Source organism: Gymnoscopelus braueri (genome assembly GCF_963280865.1).
Source record: "Gymnoscopelus braueri genome assembly, chromosome: 17".
Lineage (NCBI taxonomy): Eukaryota > Metazoa > Chordata > Actinopteri > Myctophiformes > Myctophidae > Gymnoscopelus > Gymnoscopelus braueri.
The window spans coordinates 12,244,602-12,267,421 of record NC_137617.1 but is presented as its reverse complement, the minus strand read 5'-3'; the positions used below and the strand labels follow the sequence as shown (position 1 = coordinate 12,267,421).

The following is a 22,820-nucleotide window of genomic DNA, read 5'->3' as shown; positions in this document are numbered from 1 at the left end:
AGTGCTTGTCAGAGTTGGGGGGTCCCCACCCCAGTTCAAATATATTATTTTGGGGAGTCACAGCCTGAAAAGGTTGAGAGCCACTGCACTACAGTATCTATGGTTGAGGTCGCTCTCTCACTAATCGTTCTTCCCACTCTGCAGGTAAAACCACGGGCATCCCTATCCACGTGTTCGGTACGGAAACCCACATGACGGCCATCGTGGGCATGGCCCTGGGCCACAGGCCCATACCTAACCAACCCCCCATGGACTCCCACACCGCTAACTTCCTCCTGAACGCCAGTAACAATGCTATGGTAATGTAAACGCTTCGGTGTATTCAAATAATGCTGTATGGTGTAGTCAAATACTTTATCCACATATCCTAAGGCCCATGACTGACAGAACATGGCTAACTACTTTCATGGTAAAATCTTTTTATTTTTTAAGTTACATTAACACAATAAGGATGTCACTGTGTAGATCACATGACTATTTGAACTAGATTATGTATTTTTTTACATTTTCAAACAATGGAATAACTTACGAATTTGGAGCATTGTTGGTGTATATTAAGGGGTTGTTTTGAAAATGTATTCCTGTACTGTACATAAAGTATACAATGCCTGTCCCACTACAAGAGTGTGACAGGCTTGATCTCCGTTTCCCCTTAAAGCAACAACACGTACCATTTCAACGAACATTTGACATTGAAATATTAAATAAATGAACGTTCAAATGTAAAACTGAAGGCTCGGTTAAAGAAATAAGCACCTCGGGAGCCCCTATAATCTTGCACAGCAGCAGGCCTCGCGAGATCACAGAGCCATCTGTCTGCAGTCTGCAAGACTAAAATTCAAGTTACGCCTCTCCCTTGCAGTCCACAGACAATCCTGACTCTGTAGAACAGCTGCATTGAATTCACACAACACTGGTGTCGCACAAGGTCGCTATCATTTCAGGTCAAACTGAAACAGGCGATCCATGTGGTAATGATGGCAGTTTACAACCAGACTCAACAGAACAGACATTTCCCTATTGGAGCGATCTCTAAAAACCCCTTTAGGAATAATCACTCAGGTTAAAACTTCCTTGTCACATTTCTCTGAAATGTGTGCCCTCAGGTTAAAAGTTCCTTGTCACATTTATCTGAATTTTGTGCCTTCATTTTATTTAAACAAAAACCTGATTATCATTTCCTGTTTCATGTCAAGGAAGAGATTGTTCCGTGTTTATCACAGCTCGGTGCGTTGCATGACTGTTCGCCATAAAACTTAAATGAATAGCCTGGGCTTTTATTTGATCCGTTATATTACCTAACCTTTTTTAATTAAAGTGAATGAGTTGCAAAGTAGGAAGCATTCATATGATCTCACTACAGCGTGCAATATTTTATAATAAAAATTAATTCGTTACAAAATTCTTAACAGGTCGAACAGGTAGGTTTCTTTTTTTAGAATGAATATTCATGTCATTTTTGGCCAATTTTGACAGCCCTAATGAGAACAGAGTGATCCAGAACATCCTGTGCTCTCTTCATTAGATCACGTTGACACATTGCTGTTGCACTTGTTTGGCTGAGAATATACTGCAGTTGTATTTCATGTTTCTATTTTTGCCATTAGATGACACATGCTAGACACATGAAACATTCTCAAATGACAAAGGTTGTTGCTTTTGTCTTTCTCATGCTGTATAACCAAAGAACTGATCAGATGGGGATGCTAGAAGTAAGGTAAATGTAATTAGTTAAATGAGCTAGAGGCTCATAGCAGTTTAGGGTAAAAATGTAGTAACTTTAACCCTTAATAAACGGTAGCTAGTACAAGTCGGTGGTGAGACCAACTATGTTGTATGGTTTAGAGACAGTCGCACTGAGGAAAAGACAGGAAGCAGAGCTGGAGGTAGCAGAGACTAAAAGGTTGAGGTTCTCTCTGCGAGTGACAAGGATGGATAGGATCAGGAACGAGTGCATCAGAGGGACAGCGCATGTTAGATGTTTTGGAGTTAAAGCCAGAGAGGCCAGACTGAGATGGTTTGGACACGTACAGAGGATGGATAGTGAGTATATCGGTAGAAGAATGCTGAGCTTGGAAGTGCCAGGCAGAAGGCCTAGAGGAAGACCAAAGAGGAGCTTTATGAATGTAGTGAAAGAGGACATGAAGTTAAGGCAGAGGGTAGGGTGAGATGGAGGCAAGTGATTCACTCTGGCGACCCCTGAAGGGAACGGCTGAAAGGAAAAGAAGAATTTACAGATTCAACTCTTGAATGTGTAGTTGATAAAATCTCACTCTCTGCCTCTTTCTCTCTGCATCTCTGTTTCTCTCTCTCTCTCTCCTGTCTACATCTTTCTCTCTCTGCATCTCTCTTCTTCTCTCTCTCAGACTCCAGCACCTACCAGAACGGCATCGTTTTCTGAACCCAGAGCAGTCAATGACGTCACTCCGCCCAAGAAGTGTAAAGCAGGCGTCCCACCAGGTAAACCCCTCTGACCTTAATGTTCTTGTATGAGACGCTCCGTACGTCTTTTTTACTTAACCACACACGTCTCCTTCACTCTGCTCCTCCTTCGTTCCTGCTCTCCTTGTCCTTCTCTCTCTCTTTCTTTACCTCTCCCTCCTGCTGCTCTCTCTGCCCCACTCCTCCTGCCCTCATTTCGCTATGCACTTGCACCCCTTCCTCCCCGACTCTCGTTTTTATTTATTTATATATGTATTTATTTTTCTCACACCTCTTAAAGATTCTCTGCATTCTATACTGTGGCCCCTGAAGAATGTGGTCACAGGGAACTGGGCAGGTAAGTTGGAGGGTGTGTTGTGGTCACACCTGCACTGTAGATCCCTGTGCCATCACCCCCGTTGTCCTGTTTTGGTTTGCCCTCCCTCACTGCCCCCATACGAGCTACACAGTCAAATGCTGAATTAATTGAACACTGAGAGTGTTCAAATGTAAGCAAATGGACCCGTACGGGTCCATTTGCTTACATTTTGTACACCCACAGTGTTTGAAATAAATTAACACTGAAGACTTTACTGTGTAGAAAGGGGTCTGTGTGTGTGTGTTTGTGCGGTGCGGGGAAGCTTGCAAAATGTGCATCTCTGCATCATCTTACCAGTGCTGATTTGTTGAAATAAAAATTCAACCAGGGTCATATTTTCCTGTTTGTTCTTGAGAAATCTCTTCTTTCAGTGTAGGACGCCCTGTTCAACACTGTGGTTAAATACAACCATTTTAAACGTCAGATCATAACCTTACATTTAAAATCTGACAAATTAAGACAATTACACATTTGGAGGTTTACTTAAGGTGTTTGTGTGATTGAGATGACAAAATTATTTTATAAGGCTCACCTAGATTGTATTTGACAGCTGCACTGAGGTGGTTGACAATAATGTATGTCAAGCTCTACACTAAAAGAAGAGACATTGGCTTGAAGGAAACAAACGACCCAGGATGAAAAAGGAAACTACACTGAAAAATCATTGTCAACAGCCTTCATGTCACAACCTTTAATATCAGAGACATGACATGGTTGTCAACTGTAGCAGTTTGTCACATTATGGTTTTTATGTTTCCATTTTATTTCATTAGGCATTTAGCAGATGCTCTTATCCATTTGCAAGATCAGAGTAAATGGCATGAAGCCCAGTCAACAAACAGAAGGGTTGCATAAGTAGAAAGCAAAGAAAATAATGTGATGCTTCAAAAGTAACTAGGATACCTAGGATACCAGGTAACCATCTAACCAAGCATCCGTCTAAGTGAATAAGTAACCAAGATGCATACTAAAAAGTAGCATTTATCAAAAAGAAGGAAACTAGAAGGGATTCAAGGAATGATTAGTGCTAGGGGATGAGGTGGAGTCTGAAGAGGTGAGTTTTCTGACTGCAGCGGAAAATGGGGAGTGAGTCTGCAGTGCTGACTGAGCCAGGAGGAGGGAGAAGAGTCTAGGATGTGTGCAGTGTTGGCCAGGGTGTCCTAGGGAAGGGAGGGACAGACTTTCTAAGTGGGAGGGTGTGGGAGTGGGTCATCTACTGAAGGTTGATTCCCTTGTGGTCAGGGTCATCAGTTTAATCTGTGACATGAGGGTCGCTAACGATCATTTTTCATTTGTCAATGAATTGAAGATTGTTCTGATGGTTTCATGACATGCTGTGTATAAAATATTTCATACATTATCACTGTCTATCTTCTCAGTACACCTTAGGGCTAAATTCAAAAATATATCTTAATGTATCTATTGTACAGATAACAGATTATGTTACTACTGCTTTGGTTAGTCCTGCTAGACGTAGAGTTGAGAATGCAGACTTTGCTTTTGCCATTGTTGTGGAATTAACAATAATTCATATTCCACATTGCACGGATCAGCGCTTATGCATTTAAGGTTGCTTAATGCATGTTTATTTGCTCCCAGTGAACTTACGTATCGATGGCAGACTGTATTAGAAGCACACAGATCAATGAATACATTATAACGTCTGGTCTGACGAGATCAGGATGTACTCATCTTTTTTTGTATTGTTTTTCTTTGCTTTTGTGTTTGTGAATATTCTTTTTGTCATGTTTGTGTTTCCATCCTGCGGGGTCGCAGAAGCACAAACGTCGGCAGGCCACAGTGGAGGTAGGGAAGGGTGTGATGGACCTCCTCTGCTCCTCTCTCCTCCCTTTGTTTGTGTCTGCTGCTTTGATGTGACTCACCTGCACACAGTGCTCATGCGGGGGCAAACAGTACGCCGGCCTTAACCCATTGAGACTTGAAGCCGATTCTACAAAATGTCTTCTAAATCTTAACGGTTTTCTGAAAAAACGTATGTTGCTATATCAGTGGTTCTCCAACTTTTTCATGTCAAGCACCCCCAACATGATATGCATTTGGCCACGGACCCCCATCTCAAAATATGTTGTTCCAGGGACCCCCAGACGCAAAGATTTGAGTTAAAATGTTTGCTTTAAAACAATATATATTGAAAGATTTGCACATATTTTCACGATTTTTCAAAAATAGCAGATCTACAAGCTCGTAGCGCGGCACTCGGTGCCGCGCTATGAGCTTGTAGATCTACTAGTTTTGAATAGCCAAAGTGTAAAATAATGGTCTCAATGGGTTAAGTTCTGGGAGTACAATGGGGTAATGGGGAACGTACCAATGAGCTTGTGCCTGACCAAAAAGGCCTTTTTATTGTAGGTGATTTTACAGAGAGCCAGTGCAGAGAAGCTAATATGGGAAACATACAGTAGGATTTATTTCCCTAGTTCCTGTCAGCACAGGCGCAGCAGTGTTCTGGTCCAGTCTTTACAGGCTTGTTGAGGCTGCCTGATGATAAGGAATTATTTTAGCTACAATGACGTCATGGTACGGGGAGGGAATTGAGTGTGTTGGAGGTGCAAACAAAGGTTCTTTTTGTGTGCATATGGCTCCCTCGGGACGTGGAAAACAAATATTTGGATGTCCTGTCTTCATTTATCACACATTGGTAACTGTAGCAGGTCCCTGTACTACAATACATAACCATAGTTTACGCAATGCTGTGTTGTTTTCACCTCCCAAGACATTGGCTGATTTGTGTGATGTGTGTCTCAAAGAATTGCAATCATCCAGCCACTTGTGAATTGCACAATCACTGTTCTTTATCATTCTGCTTGGTGTGATGTCTGCAACGTACTGCTTTGGAATGTAGTCGAGTTAAATCTTTAAAACGCTTTAAAGTGCTTCCCATAGTTTAGATGGCAGCTTTGACATTGTGATGGGGCTTCTGATATTGAGAACACAGATCTGATCTTTAGGAGCACATGGCTGGGAGAAGTCATTTAGATTAGAAGCCCTCTGCAAGTAAAAACCATGGGAATAAGAAAGAAAGCACATTGGAAATATACCAGTTTTTACGTTTAAATAACAACCTGAGCCAACATATCCCTTACTCTGTCCAGCCACTGCTAGTGGGATTTCCATTTGTTTAACCGCGTGGGGACCCTCCTCTTCCTCAGTGCTGTTGCTTTAGCGGTGCCCTGTGTGTCTACCATGTGAATCCTGTGTGATTTCCCCCCCCCCCCCCCCCACATGCTTATCACCGCCTTCATTCCTGCTGCGACACTAAGCCGTTCCTCTCTCGTTTTTGTGCTTTCTCCTCCTCCTTCCTCTTCTGCCGATCTTTGTGTCGTGCCCCCTCCACCACCCCCCACCTCACCCACAGCCAAAGCCACCACGCTCTTCAGCAGACAGACCAAGGCCATCGTGTGGGGCATGCAGACGCGCGCCGTGCAAGGCATGCTGGACTTCGACTACGTGTGCTCCCGCGACGAACACTCGGTGGCCGCCATGGTGTACCCGTTCACGTAGGTTCCAACAAGTCCTCCTCAACTAAGTAGACAAGAGGTTGGGAAAATGTTTAACTTTATCCGTGTGTCTTTTTTGGTTGTCAGCAAACCTCTTCCCTGTGCCTGTGTCTCTCCTTAGCGGGGACCATAAGCAGAAGTTCTACTGGGGCCACAAGGAAATCCTGATCCCGGTCTACAAGAGCATGGCCGACGCCATGAAGAAGCACCCCGAGGTGGACGTGGTCATCAGCTTCGCCTCGCTGCGCTCCGCCTTCGACAGCACCATGGAAACCATGCAGTACCCACAGGTACATGCACATTATGTTCGATGAGTGCTTTAGGTCGTTTTATCATGTTTTTATCGTATTAGCGCTTCCGAGTGTATGTGTTTCAGATGTATGTACCTAACCATCTAATTGACAATAAAGTGATCTGAAAACCACGCAGTACCTATATTTTAAAAAGATCTATATTATTTTGGCCTTCATTAACATTTTTGATAAACACATTCAATCATACCTACAGTATTGCATACATATTGTAGTGGTTCTCAAAGTGAGGTCCAGCGACCTCTGGGTTACTTGAGGAGGTTAACAGGTCTGTAACTCTTTGAGAGTGTACAAATGGAACCAAATGGACCCTTATGGGTCCAAATCCATTTGTACACTCTCAGAGTTAGGTGGTCCTTGAAATTCAAGTTTGAGAACCACCGGTATAGCAGACGTGAAGTCCACATACCAGCTCTGACAGTGTGATAAACCGGTTCCGGAAACGGTTCCAAATGTGATGGAACCGATTGCTCAATGTTGAATCTGGTTCCTTCGGTTCCAGACCCCAACCCTAGCAGTACCCACAGGTAGATTCATATGCCCGATGTAAAGCTTTGACGATCAGGCTCAGCTCCTACCCAGCTCCACAAACTTCTACTACTTGTCCCTCATCTTCTTACTGTCTTATTTGTGTGCTCAGATCCACACCATCGCCATCATAGCTGAGGGAATTCCCGAAGCCCAGACCAGGAAGATGATCAAGTTGGCTGATGAGAAGGGCGTCACCATCATCGGGCCCGCCACGGTAAACTGCTTTATATCATACAGTATAACACCACCCACACACTTCATCGCACAACAGTGTCGCTTGCTGACGAGAACCGATATTCAACCTCAGGAATCGGTTCTTGCGCAGACACCCATCGAGAGATGAGATGACTCGATTGCAATACTAAGTCTTCAGCAGTGTTATTACGATGTTTATGGACAACCGGTCTGTTAGATATGTCTCATACTGTCCTGTAAAGTTTAATTACACACCTCAACAAAGTACCTCCTTGTTTTATGACTTTTATTGACTGCAATGAGTGCAATCAGACTTCTACAATAACCCGGATATAGGGGGAAGCAATAGAGAGATGGAGCAATGGAGAAAAGATATTGGTGGTTTATTCAATCTTGACAGTAAATTCAAATACATCTATATTGAGACATTTAATGCGCTGTTTAAGAGTTTCCAATTAAATTCAGACCGCACTCAGATGGCGCTCAGCCACTGTACTGTAAATTTATACATTTAAATATTTTTTATTTCATCTTGGTTTGGTTGTTTACTCTTACCTGTACCTCTCCTGTGTTTCGTTCTTACTGCTGTTGCTATGACACCTGCATTTCTCTCCAGTTATCAATAAAGACTTCTTATCTTAGGGAATACTTGGTTATAAAAGGTGATGATGCTCATCACCATTACACCAGCCAGCAGCGCCGTGTCAAGCACAGAAGTTTATCTGTTGTAGTGGTCCAACAGATAAAATAAATATGATTTATTTATTATTCTGATAATTTAATAAAACTAGGTTTCATAATAATCCCTATTTTGGACATGTCATTATAAGCAAAAAGCTTCGAAACATTTAAAAAAGAGTTAAAGCTCAGAATGCATCGCTGAGTTGTGAGCTTGTACAGTAGATTGGCTATTTTAACCATTTGTTTTCACGACATCAATGTGCAAGTGGTTAATCGATTACATTAGAAAAACTTGCTTCTCAATCATATTGATCAAAAAAGTAGATGAGAAAAAAGAAAATGAAGAGAAATGGTTGCAGCCCTAAATCTCTTATTCGTTTACCATCTGTCCCCCAGGTTGGAGGCATCAAACCAGGCTGTTTTAAGATCGGCAACACGGGCGGCATGCTTGACAACATCCTGGCGTCCAAGCTGTACCGGCCCGGCAGCGTGGCGTACGTGTCACGCTCTGGCGGCATGTCCAACGAGCTCAACAACATCATCTCACGCACCACCGACGGCGTCTACGAAGGCGTGGCCATCGGAGGCGATAGGTATGGATCTTAGCCACTAATACGTTTTTTTTTAAAAAGATATTTGGGGCTTTTATGCCTTTATTTGACAGGACAGTAGGCTGACAGGAAACGGGGAGAGAGATTGGGGGGGGGGGGGGTGACACACAGCAAAGACGGAATCGGGAGTCGAACCCACAACACGCTGTCAAGCTGGATTACCAGCATATGTGGTGTGCACCTGGACCGCTAGGCCGGCGGGCGCCCCCACTTATACTTTGTTGACTGGAGATCCCCCAGGGTATTTACTAGGCCCCCCTCCTTTTTCCCTCTACACTAAATCCCTTTGCCAAAGGCGAATAGAGCTCATCTACATATGCTCACAACGCGCCAATCACGTTGCATAGTGTTCTGTCACTATGAACGTCAGATCTCACCAAAAAAAACGGTTAAAAAGATTTTTAGGGCACGGTGGCGCAGTCGGTAGCGCTGTCGCCTCACAGCTAGAAGGTCCTGGGTTTTCGATTCCCGCCGGGGACGCTGTGGGTGCTGGGGGCGTGTCTTCTCCTCCGCGTCATCAGCGCCCATACCCTAGGTGGGGTTGGCGAAAGGGCCTACTCTGTGTGGAGTTTGCATGTTCTCCCCGTGTCTCTCAGGGTAGTTAATACCCTCCCAAAAACATGTAGTAATCCTGGTCGCTATACCGCCTCCCCCATGACAGCCGGGGCGCCTGATGGAGGGGAAGGGAACTGGTTGGACTGGACGTGTTCCTTCCACGCGCTACGTCCAACCAGGGAAACTCCCCCCTGTCAGGTGACAACAAGAGGGTCAGTTGGCTCTCATGCATTGAAGGAGGCATGAGCTTGGCCCTGGCCTCCCTAGGCTGGTGAGGGGAGTGTAGCGCCCAGGATCACTTAGAAAATTGGCACTGGGTGAAAAATAAGGGTTACAAAATTGCGGGATAAAAAATTAATACGCGATTTAGAGTAAGGACCATAGGCGAGCGTTTTTAGCTGTGGCGGACCCGGGATGGAGTTATGACATTTTTCTACTGTACCTAGGATATTATAACATAGAAAAGGTAAGAAAACCGTAGGGCGAAATTCCCCTTTAACACCTTTACCGCCGGGCCCGTAGTTCTACGGGCCGTTAAATCCAACGGTTAAGCGCCGAGCCCGTAGTCCTACGGGCTGCGGTCTTTTCGCGCATGCGCGGTCCGGGTGCACTTTCGGAATTTTTTTGATCCACTTCCGTTTCCGGTTTGATGACAGGAAATAGAATTATTTGGGATCCGGTTTCGACGATCACGCCCGCTCCCATTCTACAGACGAAACTGAAACTCAATTCTCTTCCTGTAGTTTTTTCTCCTCGCATTTCACTGTTTAACGTAATCCGCTCTAACTACAGTCATGGAAGTCCGTTTGACATGCGGTCTTCACTGGGAGATACAGGGAGATCTCGCGGATGTAAACAGACCGTTCACGGCTCAATCTTAAGGATTTTAACAAGATCTATGGCGACATGAAAAAAACAAAAAAACAACAAAAACACCTTGGCACTGGTGAGTACATTATGAGATTAACCTCTGGCGGTGGATGTGTTAACTGTGTCTGTGGCTCTTATAAACATTTAACCAATGGAAAGTATTAACACGAGCTTGTGACTAATAACTACATTGGAAAAAATAACAAATTTCCTGAAAAGTAACGGTTTTGGACATCAGCTTTCCACCCGACAGCGACCCATATGTTAGCAGATGATTCCTCTCTAAGCCTGTCTGTTGGTTGTACTCTGTAGGTATCCGGGCTCCACCTTCATGGACCACGTCATTCGCTACCAGGACACTCCAGGAGTGAAGATGATCATCGTGCTGGGAGAGGTAGGGATGAGGTTACAGCCTTAAGTCACCTGTATCCCTGTGCATTCAATTGTCCTCACCATGTGAGAGGATGTTCTGTTTTGAGGTCTCTCACTCTGTCGTCATGTTGGCATTCAGATTGGCGGCACGGAGGAGTACAAGATTTGCCAGGGGATCAAAGAGGGCACAATAACCAAACCCGTGGTCTGCTGGTGCATAGGAACCTGCGCCACCATGTTCACTTCAGAGGTATGCTGGGACCCTTTTCACGTCAGCCATTTTGACAAACACAGCTGAAGGTAATAATGTTAATTGAGTGTTTTATTTATGTTTGAACTTTCTGCCTGAGTGGATATCTCCTGTAGAGATAACTTCACAATGGTACACAAACACCTAAATGAAACGCACCCTCAATTAATGTAATTACCTTCAGCTGAGTTTACCTGTGGAAATGGCCGACAAAAGGTCAATCTTAGCATAGATATTAGAAACCTAGATACCTCATTGGCCTCTGCAGTTCATTGGGGCGACTTGTATCGCAATACACGGCGGCTCTTCCGTCTTCCGCAGGGAACCTGTCACTCAAAGTGACTACTGGCCAATCACAGCGCTCACAGTGCGTTGACTACTGGCCAATCACAGTGCGTCTTTTCCGGGACTTGTCAGTGCAATGGTTCTCAACCAGTGGTCCGGGAACCACCAGTGGTCATTGAGGGGGTTCCAGGTGGTACCCAGCTAAATGATGGAGAGTTGATAATAACCAAATGGACCCTTATAGATCTTTAAATCTTGAGTATAACATTTCACACTGTCAAGAGTCAAATTGTTAAACATCTGCATTACTTACTAAACAAGTACACAATTAGAGAACGTAAACAATTGTTATTTTGACAACAGCTTATCGAACGATAACATATTCTACGTTTTGGGTGTGAGAGGCTAAAGCTTATCAAACGGTGTTCCGTGACTCAAATGCTGAATAAATAATGGACCTTGATATGAAAAAGGACCAGTCTCTTATTTGAATTTCACAAATAGAGTGTGGAGTTTGCCAAGTTCCAACTAACTAGATGCTGCGCACAGCTGTCAGCTGCTGCCTCTCAAAGGGTTAAGAGCTGGGTTAAGAGCTGGGTTACAAAAAGCCCCCACCTGCCTCTGATTGGCCTACCGAACTTCCGCGTGTGTGACGCACACGGCAGCCCTGCGGAAGCAGGAAGCGCGCCCGAGATACAGACGCTTCAGAGTCGAATGAGGCGTCTACCTTTATATGTCTATGAATCTTAGTGTTAAAAACATGGGAGTTAGATTACAATTCCAGAACCTAACCTTGTCAAATGTGGCACGACGGCGCCATCTGTAGGTCCAGTTCGGCCATGCAGGTGCTTGTGCCAACCAGGCCTCTGAGACGGCAGTGGCCAAGAACCAAGCCCTGAGGGACGCCGGGGCCTATGTACCTAAGAGCTTTGACGAGCTGGGTGATGTCGTCAGGTGAGACATTTGACATGCAGTCACATGGTTATGGCTATATCTACATATCGTCCTTGTCGGATAGAAACATTGTATGCCCAAAACGTTTCTTCAGTGTAGTTATTATTTAGTCACAAGCTCCTTTCATTGGTTAAACATTTATAAAACCTGCAGACAGACTTTGCCACCTTCAACCTAGCGTCCGTCTTTTGGGTATGTCATTATAAGTGAAATAATTTAAAATTCTTTCAGAAATAGCTAAAATAGCTGATCTAGAAGCTCACAACACAGTTCAGCTCACAACACACTGTAATGCATTATGAGCTTGTAGATCCACTGTCTTCAATAATATTGAAACACAGTCAAAGTATAGAATAGGGCATTAATTTATGAAAAACATAAAAAGACGACATACTGTACTTGAGGGGTGCATGTCATTGACACTGTGCATGTGTGGTTGAACAGGACGGTGTATGACGAGCTGGTGGCCAATGGTACTATTGTTCCTGCTCAGGAGGTACCTCCCCCAACGGTTCCAATGGACTACTCCTGGGCCAGGGTAAGACACATACTCAGACAAATACTAAGACGCATACGTTCAGATATGAATACTGTTACATTGTCGGGACACTAATTAACATAAGTTGCATGCATAAGCAGTGGGAGAGGGGTTCTTAAATGCTCTCTCAACATTCCAGACTTTGCCTGGAATTTTGTAGGTGCCAAGCAGGCATAAATGCCGAAATAAGATTGCCACCACTCAAAATTCAACGCACGTGATGTTAACACAATGACACAAATATCAAATATGCCGACACATGGCCTACACATTTTGTATATCTGAACGGGGCTTTAGACAAGTAGACATGGGCTGACCGGGACACGAACCGGTGCCCTTATATTTTTTTACCACATCGTTACATCTGTACCAATTAACCATGGCTAGCTAGTTTTTAAGTAAACTGCTCCTATTATTATTTTTAGCAGTATATAAACTTGGGCATAAGTATTTATATTGGCTTGTTTTCCATGTTCTCCAGGAACTGGGTCTGATCCGCAAGCCAGCGTCCTTCATGACCAGCATCTGTGACGAGCGAGGCCAGGAGCTCATCTACGCGGGCATGCCCATCACTGAGGTCTTCAAAGAGGAGATGGGCCTCGGAGGAGTTCTGGGTCTGCTCTGGTTCCAGCGCAGGTGGGTACAGGAACTACTGACCTATCAGGGAACAGGTTGGCATGGAGTCTAGAAATGGGTCTTTGTTGGGGGACTAGTAGTGATGGGGACCATGGGTGATGGGGAACAGGTAGACATGGACACAGGAGACAATTAGGAGTCAATTATATGCGATGGGATGAAAATGATGACTCCTTCCAAAAAATCTGCAGACATTATTGTCAACATTCTAAAACTGCCCTTTTCAGATGTAGGATATGCAGTGAGATCTAACATTATATCTCTGCTGTCGGGCAGAAACCAGCCAAATCCAAAATGTTCATTTTTCAGGAAATGACAAAAACAAAACAAAAAGTGGAGTTAGGAGGTTTTGTTCATCATTGATAAGAACAGCTGAATGGACCTCCAAGCTCTCAATGAGGTTGGAGGTCAAAAGGGGGTGGAGCCTGGAGTCTGTAAAACCAGCTTACTCCACCCCCCTTTGGTGGAGTTCGCTGGTTTAGCAGAAGGTTTGAGGATCCAATGGAGTTAGCTGGTTTTGTCAGAAGTGCTTTTTAATACTTTTCATTGGTTCAATATTTTGTTTACCAACACACAGACGTAAATGATGCTCAATACCACTGATTTATGGAAAAAAGCATCGGCAATAGGGTACAAGAAGGATATGTCAACTTTAGTGAGCTCTGTGTGTAAATTGGGCTGTTTTAACACATTGGGTGCCAGAGGTTTATTCAAATATTATACGTTGAGTGCCGGCTATTCTTCCATCCACTTACGTTGATATGTTTCGTTCTGTAGAAGCCCCGACGCGGAAGTGCATGTAAACAAAGCGTGCGTGCGAGACGGCGGAGGGTCCCGACTAACGCCTGGAACAATAATATTTCTAACGCGATCCTCCATTGCAGAGTGATCGCCGATCGAAAACGGCTCGCTTCCACCACGTTAAAAAGAAATGGAGATATTAAGCTTTTAGTCAAGGAGATAACATTGGAAAGGCCGACCGGAAGGATTTTTGACATGGATCCACATCCGGCCTCTCCTTCTCAGAAACTCCTTGGATGATCCCAAAGTTTCGTTAGAGCGCCCCACGTGGGCCCTACGTATAAAAATAAAATTGGGTCAAAAACGGTCCGGACCGTTTTCGGCACTCCTCGTTTGGATTCTCAAAAAAAGTCTGGACCGTTTTTGGCACCCGATGTGTTAACAGCAAGTAACTGGACACCTGGAAGAATATAACAGATGTATAGTAAAAATACAAATACCTATAATTAAAGTATACTGTTTTCGCTCTACACTAAATATCTTTGATCGGCCATTTTCGGCAAATGTTCTCCCGAGAATAGGCACACTATGGATCATGTGGTCAAGTCTGAAACTTGAACTTGCAAGTTTAGAAATCAAGCCTGGACACGACCTCAGAAAAGCCCAAGAACACACTGTCTATTGTCTATTCTTTCAAGATTCAAATTGTCCTAACCATACTGCGGCAGCAATAACATGTCTTGTAGCATTTTTTTCCAGTGGACAGAAGTGAGGTAGTGGTCCTCAAACTTTTCTTCATTGTTTGGTATGCATTAGGCCACGGACCCCCATAACTCCCAGAGTGTACAAATGCAAAACATTTGTACACTCGCAGAGTTACGGGGGTCCACTTCTATCAATCACGTTGATGGGAATCCCCCGGATCCCACTTTGAGAACCACTGAGCTAGACTGTCTATTCCCAGCCCAACGGATGATAGTAAAATGTTTTCATTTCCAGGTTGCCTCGATACGCCTGCCAGTTCATTGAGATGTGTCTGATGGTGACCGCCGACCACGGGCCGGCTGTCTCTGGGGCGCACAACACCATTGTCTGCGCTCGTGCCGGCAAGGACCTCATCTCCTGCCTCACCTCAGGCCTGCTCACTATCGTAAGTGTTACACGCACGCACGCGCGCACACACACATTAGGGATGGGTGTTTGGAGTAGGGTGGTAGTGGTGTTTGAAAGAGCAGCGTGCAGCGCTCGGGTGGCAGAGGGGTAAGTACCAGCCCACCACAGCAAAGTCTATGGGTTCGAATCCACCCTTGTGCATCCAGCTTGCAGAGTGTCTATACAGGGTCCCCACGGTCATGAAATTCCTGGAAATATTTTGAAATAAAAATTAAAAAAATCCAGTACTGGAAAAGGTTTGGAATTGATCAAAGGTCCTGGAATTTATCAAGGGTCCTGGAAAAATATTTGGCTATGCATTGTTTTTGGCTATTGATTATGTTAACACAAAACATTTTTATAAACATGTATAACATTACACAAAATATGTAACATAAGTAGTTTTTCGCCGAACGGGCTGTGTGATGGCAGCCTAATGTATGTCTCAATTGTTAGGTTGCACTGCATAGGGTGCCAGGTTGGTGTCACGTGATAAAAATAACAGAGCTACAAGCTCACAACGTGCTGCAGCATGATGAGTAGTTACCTTGTAGAGCTGTTCGTTTGTCACGTGACACCAACCTGGCAACTTGTGCAGGTTGTGTGTTTGCTGTCCCAACAAACAATTGCGAGCAACATGTGAATAGTCGGTGAAGCGTAAACGAACGCAGTTAAAATATATCGGTTGAACTAGTAGTATGATCCACAATGCCAGGGAAATGTTCGTTTAATAATTTGTGGCTTACAAATGAAAAGTTTAAAGACTGGGTAAAGCGAATAGAGCTGGCTGCAAGTTATGCCACAAATCTTAGCCGGATACTGTACTGTTCCTAAAATAAATGGCACTTTAGGTTTACCACTCTTGATTTGTTTTACATAATTATGTTCATCCCTCCTCGTGTCTGACAGTATCCTCTTGTTGAAAACTTAATAGGAAAAACATAGGAAAACCTACAACAAAAGTGTAATTTAAAACATCCTTGCATCCTTCATTACTTTTAAATTCATAAATGGGGCAAATGCAAGGCAATATTATTTTAAAAAAAGAAGTCATACGGATGCCATAATAAGTCTTGTATTCCAGTGAGCTATGCCCTAATTTTGCACGAAATTTTTAATGGAATTGTACCATTCTATATTCTATGCTTTATTTTTGCTACACTGCCTATCTTTGGGCATTGTACATAGGAGTAAGAGACACATTATTGCGCTGAATGATTGTTATATAGGCCTGGAAATTGGGCTAAATATTCTGGAAAAGTTTTGGAAAAGTTTTGGAAATTCATTGCTAAAAATGTGTGGGGACCCTGTCTATAGTATAGACACACAGGCATTGTTTTAGTATAGACTCTATAGTAACACAATTGGCCGCGTGGGGGGGGGGGGGTCTTTGTCACTGCATGTATGTACACATTCCTATGGCTGGGGTGGCACCTGTCAGTGGGGATTCGTTGAACGGGAGGAGTAGGACCAGACGGAGGTGCTCTGCACTACCGGTGGGGCTCCTCATTAGCAGGTGAGCCAGTAGGGTACAACAGCAGTTCAAGCAGTGGAAGGAATTGATTGGTATAATGACTAAATTGGGAGAAAAAGGGGTTTAAAAAAATGTGCTTGCTCTAAATTAAGAAGAAAAACACTTCATGTACAGTAGAACTAATTGATTTAAATCTACTCTATGAGAACTGACAATTATCAAATAATTTATGTTCTCTTGCTAACGCTCTAGTTGGTAAGACACATTTACCACCGACTAGCTCATGTTGCGTCTCACAATTAAGGAGCTCTTTTTTTTTTTTCTTTGTTTCAGGGGGATCGTTTCGGAGGCGCCCTAGACGCAGCAGCCAAGCAGTTCAGCGGGGCGTTTGACAGCGGGATGCTGCCAATGGAGTTCGTCAACAAGATGAAAAAAGACGGCAAGCTTATTATGGGCATCGGTCACAGAGTCAAGTCGGTGAGTGTGAATCAATATACGCAAATGAGCGTCGCGTCTGTCACAGACATGCGCAGAGCAAGTTCTGTCAGGGAACTCAGTGCAGTGTTGGTGGCCTACTATTGGACCACGTCAGCTCCACCTACACATCCACTCATCCACTCACATTCATTTCATTCTCAGACCGCTCTATTTAAGCTGGAAGGTTGCACTTCTCATTCTGTTGTTTTGCTGCACACACACTGTTGCTGCTGCTGCGCTGCTGTTCATTGTTGTTGCTAAAATTGCTGCTCACCCTCCACCACCCCATGCTACCACCTGTTGTTTGGATCTGCTGTTTATGTACGGGGGATTCTGAGTCCCTATGGTTGGAAAATGTGCTCTATCAGAGTACCTAAAAGCAGATCCAATTCATCGCCAAACCATCATAAATAAATTGCTAATTTTATATTCAATAAATATATTTTATATATATTATCCTTCATGATTTGTCTTTTTCTATTTATGAGTTGTCCTGACAGAAATTGAAATAAAAGTATACAGTATGTGTGTGCAGTGCACAAACCAAAATAAGTGTTGCCTTAAATGCAACATCATGGGTTTGAATGGAGCACATGACCTTATGTTGCATGGCACCCTCCACTGCGTGGTCTAATAAACCAAGAGGCAGAACATTTAATCATTTCTCACTACAGCAAGACATGGTCAAGTTCTTCCTTTTTGGTTGATAGCTTCGATTATTTGGCCAAAAATTAGTCCTAAAAGATGAAGGTATGTTTAGTTTCCTGTGTGGTTCCGGGCTTATGTGTGGTGTTGTGTTTTCAGATCAACAACCCTGACATGCGAGTGTCGATTCTTAAGGACTTTGTGAAGCAGCATTTCCCTGCCACCCACCTGTTAGACTACGCTCTGGATGTGGAGAAGATCACAACCTCCAAGGTACAGTATCTCTACTGTCCCCTGGGTCCTGCTGTCACCCTCCCTCGAGGACCGACAGTACAAGAAAAATACTTTGGTGTTACGCCATCGAAAATGGGCAATCTACTCTTGTTATCTTGTAGATCAGCTATTTTCACGTGCAACACTGGTCCTACAAGGGTTGTGGGGGCCTGTAGTTGTGAAATCGGTCTGTCCTTCCATCCATCTGAGATTCTGGTCTGTCCTGATTCCTAGTCTCTTGAGACAGACTTGTTGGCTTACACAATGTTCAAATGCTTCAACCTAACATTCTGTACATTGCAGAATGAGTAGAAAATAAGGCGGATGTCCCGCCACTCCCACTTAGCCTTTGCAGTCACGTGAATAAGACCTGTAAATCAAATTAGTCGAAACATCCTAGTGCTTTAGGTGCTTGAAGGTACCGTCTTTACGGTTCTTATTTCTAAGTTTTAAACCTCTATATCAGGGGTGGGCAACTTTGTAGATGGCGAGGGCCACAAAATGTCCTCAATCACTCTGGGGGGCCGCATTGTTTATCGGTAGGGACCCCCTGGCCCCCCCCCCCCCCCCCCCCCCCCCCCCGTTGGCAAAACGGTCCGGGGGCGGTGCGCCGGTTCGGACCAAAATGACACGGCTGAATTTTGGTCCCAGACCGCCCCTGTTTATCGGCACTCTCGCCAGTAGTAACCCATTACTCAAAAAGCCCATAATAGTCACATATGTGATAAATAAGGGATATTAACTATTATTATTTGTTATAACTTTGTTTTTATTTAGCATTTAGTAATGCTTCTATCAACTTACTACAGCTGTACTGCTAAACAAAACTTCACATTCCTGAGTATGCCTTTCAGAGTATTGCTGTAACCTTGGCTTAAAAATATACAAAAATGAACACTAGAATTATAATTAATAAGGCTTCTATTAAAATAAACGAGTGCGCTCTACTGGTGGACTATTGTAATTAAAATGGTTCATGGAAAGTTGCATGTTTGGAACAGTTGAAGGCAATAGTTCACCATTTCGGATATGTTTAGATTACTTTGTTTTTCTTTGTGATTAAAGAAGAAAAATAAACTTTTTTTGGCTTGGGGCCGCATTGAGTGACCGCGGGCCGCCAGTTGCCCATCCCTGCTCTATATGTACCAGTCTTTAAGTGGTTCCCAAACGGTGTGCTGTGAGGCAAGTCCAGGTGTGCCTTGCGATTTTGTATCAACCACACATTATTTCAATATATATACAGCTATACAAAAAATGTATGAATGATTTACATTACTATATCAGTACTTATTTTGTAAGCACTCATTTCCCAAAACGGTGGCATTTTAGCCACTGGCGTCCCTATTTTGGGCATGGAGCACTGATGAAATGTTTCTCCCCTGTTTCTTTCCAGAAACCCAATCTGATCCTCAACGTAGATGGTTTTATAGGCGTGGCATTTGTGGACCTGCTCAGAACATGTGGTGGCTTCACGAGGTAAGAGAACACTGTATTCAGCCCTGTGGGGACTTGATCAGATGTATGGGGTGAGCAAGCATGCACTGATGTCCAAACTAAATGTAAAATGACTATCCACCTTTCAACTTTCACTGAACAAGACTTGGACCATTATTTTTGCAATGTCCCACGCATAAGTGAGTGGGTGGAGAGGCTGTCTGGTAATCAGAATTTTGTCGGTTTGCCCTCTAGCCTAATAAAAAAGATGTATTTTTTTGTCTTTTATGCCTTTATTGATATGATAGTAGTCTGACAGGATATGGGGAGTGACATGCAGCAAAGGCCGTCGGGATCGGGACTCGAACCCACACTGTTATGCTATTTTGGAGCCTAGGTGCCTGGACCGCTACACCAGTGGTCCAGGCCCTTTGCCAGGTTTTTAATGAAAATGCTGACGGAACAATCTCAGCATGGGAAACATTTTAGAATTTGTATGGATAGTTGAATTCTCCCCTATTTATTGTCCGGATTATATGGTCTTTGTTCAGAGAATGGCAATATTGGGGGGGGAAATTAAGTTAATATTTGTTACTTGCATTTTAGATACCCAATTTAGTTGCATTTGCTTATTTTAGCTGACAATGACCATAATTGTGGTCACTGGACAACATTTACACTTGAAACAGATCTAGTATTGTGTGTGTCATAAGACCTGTTTTTGCTTTGATGTCTGATATGTGGATCTTATTGGTTAACTTTGAAAATTCTCAGAGGCCAGTATGGTATTTAGCTCGGTATCTTTCCCCAAATCAGGTACTGTTTCTCACATGAGTTTGGATGAATGATCAAATTGGTTTTTTTTCAGGGATGAGGCAGATGAATTTGTGGAGATTGGTTCACTGAATGGGATCTTCGTCCTGGGCCGGAGTATGGGCTTTATTGGTGAGTGTAACTAATTGAAGGTCCTACTTTCCCCCCTGGCATCAACATGCATACTGTCCTGGGTGATTGGATTGTTAACATAGAAAATTAGTTGATAAACCACCAAAATCACGTAGCCACTTTAACCCTACTTCAGCTGTTCGAAAATAGCAGATTCCACGATCTAGTGTCTTTATTTATCCCACAAAATGCATTGTTTCCAGATGCCGCATTTAACATCACCAGCGTACTCACACGAAACGCATGGAGTATTTAATTTCCCACACTATATGATAATCTGCACAGCAGAACAATGGGATTTACTGTAGGTTCAAAAGCTGGTGTAATTGTGTCTACATGATGTCTAGAGACAGATCTAGATTTAAGATGGATGTCAATGTTGTAAAGTGAGCCTAACTTATCACTGGAAGATCTAACCATCTTATCTTGTGTTTTCCTGCACCAGGCCACTACCTGGACCAGAAGAGGCTGAAGCAGGGTTTGTACCGCCACCCCTGGGACGACATCTCCTACGTGCTTCCTGAACACATGTCCCAGTAAATGATGACCTCATGCGGTGAAATGTCCCTCCACATGGTACCACCACCACCGCCCAAGAAATGCAAGGCTGCTGCGGTACCCTGCCGTTCAGCACCGTTCACCGCAACAGCACCTGCTTTTGGGGGGAACTGTGCCGGATTGATCCTGGAAAGATTCTGGAACTACTGTTTGGATCCAGATAAGCCCGAGTAGAAAGGGAGGGAGCACTGGTTTTTATGGGGGGAAAAAAAGGGGAGCCGTTGTTTTTAGATTTTGTTTTTCAAAGACTATTTAAATAGACAAAATTGAAGATGTAACTTATTACGTTGTGAACAAAGAACCAAATCAATGCAAACTGCGAGTGTGGCAGCATCGAGTTGAATTGGTACTTGGGAAGCAGGATCCGATCTCTTATTCTGATTTATACTTCATCGTACAGTGGCGTCGCTCGCCACAAATGGCCGATCTACAATCTCACAAAGCGTTGCAACGGCAATGCCTTCTGAGCTTGTAGATCTTCTATTTTCACACACTTGGTATGAGGTTAGAATTGGCTGCACAGCTTTTTACCACGACCCCTGCGTTGTGGAATTTAATTAGTTATCCTGAGGTAGTGGTCGCTTTGCGGCGAAGATTTCTGCTCCTGTTCAAGCACAGCAATACTGTAAATTGTCGCTTCTTTTTTTAATAACATTTTTGCAAAAGGTAACCCTTAGTTTAGTACGTATGAGCGTTTGGCCTGTTCTGGGCCTCTAGGACAGTGTTTCTCTAGCGTTTTCATGTCAAGGACCGCCAAATTAATATGCATTTGGTCAAGGACCCCCATCTGAACATATTGTTTTGCCCGGGACCCCCAAACAAGATTTGTGTTTTTGAAATGTTTAAAAAAAAAAGTATGATTTTTGAGAACTTTCCTCTCTGAGTTTAACCTGCATTATGTTCAGCTGCTTTGTGAACGTGTAAGAATGTGTAAGAGAATGTGTAAGAATTACTATTCATATCACTCCACTGTTATCTCCCCACCTACAGTATAGATTATTCTGAGTACAGAATTCTACAACTAATAATGACCATGTTATCTTATGGGGGTCCTTGGCACAACATATTTCCAAATGGGGGTCTGTTGCCTAAAAGGTATCAATTTGGGGGTCCTTGGCATGGAAACGTTTGAGAACCACTGCTCTAGAAAGTGTGTTTGGGTATAATTTGAGGCCCACTTGGTATTGCACCTTAATCATAACACTAGTGCACTAGAGCTAATTTTAATCTGTCAAGTTACTTCTCTAAACAATGTCCCTTTCAAAAGAAAAAAAGAGGTCTGTGTCTACGACCTCTACAAGACAAACCAAAGTGTGTTTTTTTTTTGGCTTAACTTTCTCTTCATGTAACTGATTTGACGAGATGGTCACTTGGTAGAAATAACACAGATAATCCAAATGCCATCGGTTTGATAAGGGTACACTTGCACAAAAATGTAAGAATTGGGATATAACTGTACTTTATTTTAAATGTTTCTCCTCACTGTGGCCCTCAGGTCTTTTCACATTATAATTGATATTACAATTTAGACTGACTTGTTTTTTGGTCAAAAGGGGGTTCAATGGTTAAAATGCTTTATGAATGTGCCCTGTGAGTCTTAAACGCACCTTTTATTGCGAGGGACCATGACGGCAGTTTATTTTATTCAGAGAATGAAGTAACATTCTTGCACGTACAGCTCTACATGTCTGGTTCTGTAAATGACCTCTTTCTGTTAAGACTTGACCTCACCTCAAGAAGCTTTGTTACTGTCCAGTGTATGGCCTGCTACGTTTGTCCCTTGTTTTGCTGTTTTTATTTAACTGTGAAATAATAAATGCTTTGTTTTCTTTTGTTTTTTAATATATGCTGTTATATAGTAGCATAATAAAGAACCTCTTGTTAAACTTTTCATTCTGAATATTTTCATTCTGAATATTGTTAGGTTTCTTGTGTGTGTGTGGTATAAGCCTGATTGTAGTTAGTTGTACGACATGCAAGTTACACTTGGTGCATAACTTGCATGTCGTACGGT

The 22,820-nt window shown here is 43.3% G+C and overlaps 1 protein-coding gene across 4 annotated transcripts in view; it reads left to right on the top strand.

Moving 5' to 3' along the window:
* LOC308104220 (ATP-citrate synthase) overlaps window positions 1-22,697 on the top strand; it is a 42,014-nt gene extending 19,317 nt beyond the window's left edge. The window contains exons 12-30 of one of the 4 annotated variants that reach the window (XM_080454578.1): window positions 145-299; window positions 2,367-2,460; window positions 2,723-2,779; window positions 4,577-4,606; window positions 6,177-6,318; window positions 6,440-6,608; window positions 7,270-7,374; window positions 8,433-8,629; window positions 10,385-10,466; window positions 10,584-10,694; window positions 11,806-11,933; window positions 12,378-12,471; window positions 12,953-13,107; window positions 14,848-14,998; window positions 16,808-16,951; window positions 17,756-17,869; window positions 19,263-19,345; window positions 20,172-20,248; window positions 20,694-22,697. In XM_080454578.1, coding sequence (XP_080310704.1) covers window positions 145-299; window positions 2,367-2,460; window positions 2,723-2,779; window positions 4,577-4,606; window positions 6,177-6,318; window positions 6,440-6,608; window positions 7,270-7,374; window positions 8,433-8,629; window positions 10,385-10,466; window positions 10,584-10,694; window positions 11,806-11,933; window positions 12,378-12,471; window positions 12,953-13,107; window positions 14,848-14,998; window positions 16,808-16,951; window positions 17,756-17,869; window positions 19,263-19,345; window positions 20,172-20,248; window positions 20,694-20,788 — 2,183 coding nt within the window. In that variant the 3' untranslated portion in view covers window positions 20,789-22,697. The remainder of the gene's footprint in view (window positions 1-144; window positions 300-2,366; window positions 2,461-2,722; window positions 2,780-4,576; window positions 4,607-6,176; window positions 6,319-6,439; window positions 6,609-7,269; window positions 7,375-8,432; window positions 8,630-10,384; window positions 10,467-10,583; window positions 10,695-11,805; window positions 11,934-12,377; window positions 12,472-12,952; window positions 13,108-14,847; window positions 14,999-16,807; window positions 16,952-17,755; window positions 17,870-19,262; window positions 19,346-20,171; window positions 20,249-20,693) is intronic. The other 3 variants (XM_080454580.1, XM_080454579.1, XM_080454581.1) reach the window with 3 other exon arrangements.
* The last annotated feature ends 123 nt before the right edge of the window (window positions 22,698-22,820 follow it).